The following is a 7,851-nucleotide window of genomic DNA, read 5'->3' as shown; positions in this document are numbered from 1 at the left end:
GTAATGGAAGTAAATTTGATTGGCCGATGAAGGACATGTCAATCAATCAAAAAAAGTGGGCGGAAGGAATTTGGTCAGGCTCTATTTTTCGTTTCGCCAACTCCACATTACGTACCACGCGAAACTAAAATAGAGCCTGATCGCAGGTTAGTTCGACGAAAGCATTTGTGACTGGTTGGTGAAAGCCGAGAACTCTGGCGATGGATAAGGGCTTCCAACAAAACCTTTCTATATCTCCAGTCGTGAAACTGAAGGATTTAAAACCGGGAGACCACGTTCTTGTGCGCAGAAAGATCGAGAATCTTCACCGTTCCCTGAAGACGCTTTACTTCATTACTGGAGAGTATTATTTTCATCACGGCATCTACATAGGCGACGACGAAGTAACCGATTTTGGAGGTGAAACAAAGGAGACTGCAAAGCCACGCACAGTTGACATACTCGAATTCATGAAAAGTTCCTGTGATGGTAAGCTCTACCGAGTAAATGAGGCTGATGAAAAAACGGAATCAGGTGTGAGGGAAATCTTGAAACGGGCATTGGAAATGGTAAATGATCCTTCACAGTGGCCTGGATACAACCTGTTCTGGAACAACTGTGAGAGCTTTGCAAATTATTTGAAAACCGGAAAATCCTACACAGAGCAGGGAACGAAGGCGATTAGAATAGCATTGGCTGCTTTAGCGGCAGGGGGAGGAGTGGGAGCAGTAGGAAGCATTGGATTCATTGGAAAGTAGCCCACTGTGTGTCATTATCATTTTTCTTATTGTCAGTGAATCGAAGTAGCCAAGGATTCAATGGAGCCGAAACCAATTGTAGAATTGCACGCGCGCACTTCAGATATCCTACTCTTATTGTTTGTAAAATAACATATGCTAATGGTCTGTCACAACTGGAATTGTTTCAACGTAGACCTCAGAGCTCCGCTGTGGGAAATGTTAGAATATACAATAAAAGTTAGAAGACGTGTTTTGAATTCTCATTAATTGTGCTAAAGTCAGGGAAGAACTGATTTGATGATACACATCCATCCACATAAAGACCCGGAAATGTTCATGTCGTCAAAGATGCAGGCCTCTTTACATCACTCGCGCACACCACTAGGTCCGTAGAGGCTTCGAGCATTTAAATTCATCTTCAGAATGGGTGATCAACGTAAGACACTCCTTATATTGCTGTCTAACTCGTTTTAAAGCTGCGATGAGGCCAACCTTGCAAAATGTTATGACAACCGCATAAGAATGGCTATTTTTATCCAGGGGTTTTCATTTTCGACTATTTCATTTACAACATCCCTCATTTCCAAGAATCAGCATAAAAACTCTAAACAAAGTACTATCAAGCATCATGAATTACCGTTGGATAGATGAGACCAAGAACACGCAGATAATAATCGTTCTTTCTTAAACAAGAAGACTGCTCACAGCCTGAAGTCGTGGCGAGAGGAAATGTTGAAAGTAATTTACAGAAAGCCAGGGTTGCGTGACAAAGCGAAAAAGGGTTCTTGGTTTCATAACAATCGCAAATTGTCACGTTTCACCTGAACGCGGTTTGGACCTGTCACGTCAAGTGTTGTATTATTTCTCTGTGAAGGGTGACCTACTTTGGATCTAAGTAAGTTTTTTCGCTTTGATTTGCTTTTCTTTTTTTCTCTTTTCAGTGAATCTGCCGGGGACTAATACTCTGCATTCGTTTTGCTTTTCGTTCTTGTTGCCTTTCTCTTTCTTGGTTTTCTTTGTCGTTTTTTCGCTTCTCGTTGGGCCCATGGTCTGCTGTGCTGATTGGTTTTTCCATTCGTCTCTTGGTTTATTGTTAAAATATTGTTTTTGTCATCTAGTTCTCTTAGTTTTCTTGCTTCAGATACAGTGTATTTGAAGCACTTTTTGGTTTTTTTATATTTTTACTGGTGTGATTAACGTATGTCAGCATTCATTTAAAGTGTGTTAAGGCTCTTTAGGTAAGTTGTTTAAAGGGTTTCTTTAGCATTTCAATTTATTCGTTATATTTGCGTGGATTTTTGATCTTACTATTAGTCCTTAGTTGGTATTGACTTAATTATTGGTGTCCCTCTTTTCAAATTGTTTAGAGGGTTCTTTCTTAGTCATAGTAGTGTGATTTTGGTAGTTGTGATTTTAAGTAATCGTCTCCTTAAACAAACCGTTTGAAGAGTCTATTCATTTTTCTTGTGAGTGTGGATACATGTATTTCTGAATATTTGTGTTATAATATTGTTAGCGTATCAGTAGTTATCGATTTAGCTTAAGGTTTAATCATATAATACTGTTAATATTTATCTTTAGTTTCATTATGGTCCCTTGCAACACGCGCACGTTGTTATAAGTCTGGCCCATGGCTTCCTCGCTAGGACTTCCCATGCCGGGGTTGCCGGGATCATCGCTGACTCCCAGGCCGGCCTGGTCGATTCGATCAAGGTCTGTCCAGGGGGGTTCATTCGTATTTCCTTTCTTGACCCCTCTCATAAAAAGACCTATGAGGAGGCCGAGCTCATGTCCTTTTGGGGATGTAAGTGGCGACGTCGTTCAATCCACCCCTGTTACTTTCGTAATGGTTTATTCATTTCCTTTTGAGGGGAACATCGACCATGTTAAGGAGACCCTGAAATATTATGGGGATATCAAGGAGATCAAGTACCAGCAGTGGACTAATGTCCCGAGTGTTTATACTGGCACTCGTCTTCTGCGAATTGCGAATTGTCCGCAAACATGTAATTTCTCGAAACATCAGTATTGACGGCGTAAACTGCCGTATCTGGTATAAGGGGCAGCCACTAGTGTGCGACATTTGATCCAGTAATCATAACGAGGCTGACTGCCCTTTAAAAGAAAAGTGCCGCAGGTGCCACAGGGCCGGGCATTCTGTCCAGGTGTCAGGATGTCTTAGTGGTTATCTATCGGGCCTCCCACCACTGCGATGCCGGGTTCAACTCTGGCACCAGCTTGCATGTGGGCTGAGTTTCAGTCGATCTTAACCTGACTCGAGGGTTTTTCTCCGGGAACTCCGGTTTTCGTCCCTCATCAAAATCGACTCACCCCCAATTACCATCTGGCTGTGGTGCTTTCCTCTGACATTAAACAAGGACTGTACAAAGGTTGCCAGAGGCGCCTTCGTATGCTTTGAGTCCGAAATCAGGAGCTGCGCTCTTTCGCAATTCAGTCCCCAAGACTGCAAGAAAAGGATGATTAGCACTGCCAGTTCGTACGTTCCCCCGTTCCTGGTCCCATTCCGGTGACGAGAGAGTCACGAGAGGCCTCCTTTTGTTAGCCTGCATCTTCATAGTTCTAGCCGTCTTCGTTCGTCCCTAAACCTGCTAGGCACCGCTTACCCTTCGTTGTCCCGCCACCTTGTTAGTTTTTGTTGTTGTTGTTTTTTTTTCGTCCCCAAGGCAGGCTCACTTTCTTGGTGTTTCTTCATTAGATTCCTTTGCTCTTCGCTCGCGCGCGTGACTCAAACTAAGACATATCTGTGTAGTCGAGTTTCGCTCTTTCGAGTGGTCCTCTGGTCAACTTCTCGTTCAAAGCTAGTTTGCTAATTTACCTCATTTGGGAACTATTTTTAGGGGTACTTAGTGAATTTATTATCTCATTTCCTGAATAGCATCTTCTACGCTATTTCACGGCTGTTTGATGGATAAAATATTATGTTGGACGCATGCGCTTGCTTAACTCATTGCTTCGTGATTTTTTTTTTCTTTTTACTAAAAGTCTCAATTTAATGCTGAAAATAACTGACTTACATAATTGAATCTGTCATTAGCGTTATTTTCGCTACAGGGGTTTGTATCAGTTCACTGCATATACTCTATCTGTATCTGTGAGCAGACTCGAGCTCCAGCACAGAGTTCGTTGAAAACGCGTGGGAGAAGGAGATGGACAACAACATTTGAGTAATATAATGTAAGCAGTAACATAACATAAGAAAATGGCAGAACTAAGTAAGGTTTTTAATCCATATGACAGAACAATCGAGGGAAACAACTGCACACTTTTAACGGCTACAGTTTGATTTTACAATCATACTATTATTCGCCTGCAATACGAAACAAAATTCATTTCTTAACGAGCTAAAATTACAATCCTAATCGATTTCATCTCAACCCGACAAATTTAATTATTTTGGATTTAAAGACAAGTCTGCAAGTGGAACTAGGCTTTTCAATCAGCTTACGAGTTCCTAGCTTTACATAAGTTTATAATTTTCCCGCTGAATTGGAAAAGCTTGATCAATTAACTTTAGCACCTAAAAAGCAAGAAGTAATAATAAAAAGCCCTTAAGGAGCTCAGTATATAAGCCGTCTTAAATTCTTTGATTGTACTTGAAGCCTGAATCTCAATGGTTGTTTCTAATACAGTTAACGATTTTCCTTCCCAACATCCATCATCCTTTTAGAGCCGTCATGACAGTTATCAAACAACAGGTTGTAGTTTTCTCCGCCAGCCTTGACATAATCAGCTACTTTCGTCCCAGACTGCGCCGGCTGAGAGCCTCCTGATTTCCAGTCTCCACTCATGTGCTTAGCATTTGTGACTACCGTGTCGCCTAAGAATAAACAATATGGCAAAATTATAATTTTATAATTTCAGAAGCATTTCCTTTGTTTTCCGTATCCCACTGGTAAGGCTGTTTGTCATTAAAACAGTACTTTTATGTACGTTTATTCACACCTAATTTTCTAATTTCTATTTCTAGACAAGTACATTATGGGTCGCCCTCGTAATGTCGAGGGTAAATAAAGAGTATGAACAACTTAATAAATTCTGGAATAGGCCAAGGGCCCTCTGCATTATTGCGCCGTGAGTTTGGGAACCAAGTTAAATATGTAGCAAACCACATTTCTGCCACAATCTTATTGCCAAGACGCCAGAAAAATTCAAAACTTAAGTGGACCTGCAAAGTCTTGAAACTAGGCCATACTCGGGTTTGGAAAAATAATTTAATACACAAACAAAAAGACACAAGTGTAACCCCCCACCTCACCCAACTTACTTGAATCTCCGTATCCTGGGCCCTTATGCACGAGCCAGCGGTCGCCATTTTCAGTTGTTACCACGACACCAGAATGCTTTACTCCTAACGAGCCCCCCGAGCCCCCTAGGGGTCTGGTCACGTGTTCTACAGAATCTACAGGAGAATTGTACAAGCCGGTAAGGCCCTCTTTAGAGGTGATATCACGAGGACGTCTGCTGTCTGACTGAGAGCTAAATGAAGAACTGAAGAAACTGGAACCAAAAAAACAAAAAAACATTGCTCTTAACAAAGATCTTTTTTTTTTGGAAGCGTCAAATTGTTTCAATACAAAGAAAGCTTCAGAACCTCTAAAAATACGTCATTTATCAGGACCAGTATGAATGAAATTAACTACCAGACTAAGATACTTATTTTCATGCTTACCCCGCGGTGGTTCCGTTAGGGAACGACAACAAACGCAGGAAACACAGCAAAAACGCCGCACTTGCAATTGTGGTGAGATGAATCATTTTCAGCTGTTAAAGGAATTTTTTTAAAAAAAGTCTTTATGATCATAAAAAAAAAACCAATCAAACAAATTAGCACAAAAGAAAAACCAAAGCAAACAAACAAGAGGACAGCTATTCTTAGAGTTATTTTCATAGAGTTATTTCGTAGAGTTAGAGTTAAGTTACCAAAATCCTGAATTCAGGATTTTGGATTCAAGATTTTGGACTGTCAAAATCCTGAATTCAAGAATTTGGAATTCAAGATTTTGGACTTCCAAAATCTTGAATTCAGGATTTTGGCACTCCAAAATCTTGAATTCAGGATTTTGGAAGTCGTTAACTCTAACTCTAAGTCATAACTCTATTGAAATAACTGCATTGATAGTTAACCTCACAAACATACAACATACGACCATACTTTTTTTATCTCAGAAATCACGTGATTTTGCATACTTGTGTGATTCAGTTACCAAATGTGGACCCGCTGTAATGCAAGTCTTTCATGCGTCATTTATATGAAAACTATTTTCCATGCGTGGAATTGAAAAGTTGAAGGCAATCACAACTTATTTGCATCGCTTAGCACGTTTTTAATTTTTTGTTGTAAGACGTCGATCCAGAACAGTTTTTTTCCAGTTTGCAATCTTAAATGGGATAAGTGTCATTTAATTGGGGCCCTTTGGTGGAGGAGGGGTAGGGGGGAGGGGAATTTATAATCCTCTGGTACAACGTCTTTGAGCAAATCACTTCAGGCTAAATAGATAACTGACTATTGCGAGGTTCAATAGAATTGCCTTTTATTTTTTGTTAAGAGACTTTCCCACAAAACTGTAATCACTTTTCATTCTCTCGAAACGTAGAAAGGAAGATTACAATTAAAACGGAATTCAGTTTTCAGATCGGCTCTCGCTAGAAGAAACGAAAATGGCAGCGCACGCGAAGGGTAAGTCCCGTCTCGGAGGAAGTTTCACTTCCCAAGAACGAACTGCTCAACATGTGAACACGTGCATGAGATGGACCCGAATTTCACTCAACTCCATGCAGTAACGCAGACCAAGCTAGTCTTCGTGTGTAAAATCCAGCACAAAAGCGGCTTTTGCGTGCAGAATAAGGTGTGAGGTAAGAAATAGGAAGTTGATACGGTCCGATGCTACTTTCATTTCTGAAAAACGTAGCCTCATTATAAGAATTCGCTGGTAAACTTTCTTTCAATAATTTCACGAGACTACCATAGCTTCGATGAAAGATAAAAGCAAAGACGAATCAAACACATTGCTTAGTTTTTATCCCAAAAATGACATCAAGGAAAGAACAATTTTCTTGGAGAGCGAGCGCGAATTATGCTAGGGTCATCGATCAAATAAGTCTCGCTTTCAGTTTCGTAACGTGAGTGGACTTCAGTCATAGTGAGCCCACTGGATACAGCATTGAATTAGCTGAATAGAAACTAGAGTGAATTATTCTGTAATGTTGTTTTCAAATGTAGACCCCCTGGCTATTGCAATATACTAATTATTGACTGACTCAAAACAGAAGCGAATCCTATCTCGCAGGGAGACAATAATTAATGTCATTAATTGATTACTAAATTCTGTTCTGTAAAACAAAATAGAACAATTTCTAGCTTTGAGAGAGTTTGCGTTAGAAAATGAAACTTTCTGCAATCCTTTGCTTTTATCGACTCGACGTTGTTAAAGGTTAATCGATCTAAATTAACAGCCGTGGGAATTTTGTAAAGTGGTAGCCAGTCACAAACTAACAACATTGCATACGTACCTTACAACTCGAAGGAATGGTTAACGCTTATAGGCCCAGTTCAAACGTCGAACTTTTCATGCACCGTACTTAAATCAGTATTTGGGTCCACCCAAATAGTCAAGTTCACAGGGTTGATTCAAACTTCGAACTTATCACTAATCACGATGTACAATGCTTTCGTGAAAGAAGGGAATTGTGGGACGCAAAAATAAATTATACAAATGCATGCATTTTATTATCAGGGGAGGAAGCGGAATAATAGAACAATGAATAACGGCTTAAAAAAGAACATGAATATGGAATATTTAGAGCTCTACCATTCGGAATAAAGAATTTTACGGTTCCGTTCAAGAATAGCGAACACGGTAAAATGAATATAGAACAAAATCGCTTCCACCAGCGATTATTCGGCACATGAGAAGTTCGACGTTTAAAACGAAGTCGCTCCACAGTCGATTTTCCCATGTACACAACTCGAACTTAATTCTTGGGTTGACCCAAATTAGATGGGTCGAACTTTTCATGTACTTTATTGAATGAATTAGGTTCGTTACATTTGAGTACGTGAAAAGTTCCACGTTTGAACTGGGCCTAATTACACATCTATTGGTAAAAGCAC

General features: G+C 40.1%; 2 protein-coding genes across 2 annotated transcripts; one reads left to right on the top strand and one right to left on the bottom strand.

The window, feature by feature from the left end:
- Window positions 1-200: 200 nt before the first annotated feature.
- Window positions 201-737, top strand: LOC138009916 (phospholipase A and acyltransferase 2-like). Its single transcript, XM_068856902.1, has one exon. The coding sequence runs from the start codon at window positions 201-203 to the stop codon at window positions 735-737; it is 537 nt and encodes a 178-aa protein (XP_068713003.1).
- A 3,207-nt stretch (window positions 738-3,944) lies between these two features.
- On the bottom strand, window positions 3,945-7,408 carry LOC138010644 (uncharacterized). The gene is made up of 4 exons (XM_068857623.1): window positions 7,251-7,408; window positions 5,410-5,501; window positions 5,005-5,237; window positions 3,945-4,557 (listed from the first exon to the last, which is right to left on the bottom strand). Exons 2-4 carry the CDS (start codon window positions 5,493-5,495, stop codon window positions 4,370-4,372), a joined length of 507 nt encoding a protein of 168 aa, XP_068713724.1. The 5' UTR covers window positions 5,496-5,501; window positions 7,251-7,408; the 3' UTR covers window positions 3,945-4,369.
- Between the last annotated feature and the right edge of the window lie 443 nt (window positions 7,409-7,851).

The sequence above is a fragment of the Montipora foliosa genome, chromosome 7 (assembly GCF_036669935.1).
Source record: "Montipora foliosa isolate CH-2021 chromosome 7, ASM3666993v2, whole genome shotgun sequence".
Lineage (NCBI taxonomy): Eukaryota > Metazoa > Cnidaria > Anthozoa > Scleractinia > Acroporidae > Montipora > Montipora foliosa.
The sequence above is the reverse complement of the archived record's forward strand: the minus strand, read 5'-3'. Positions and strand labels throughout refer to the sequence as shown.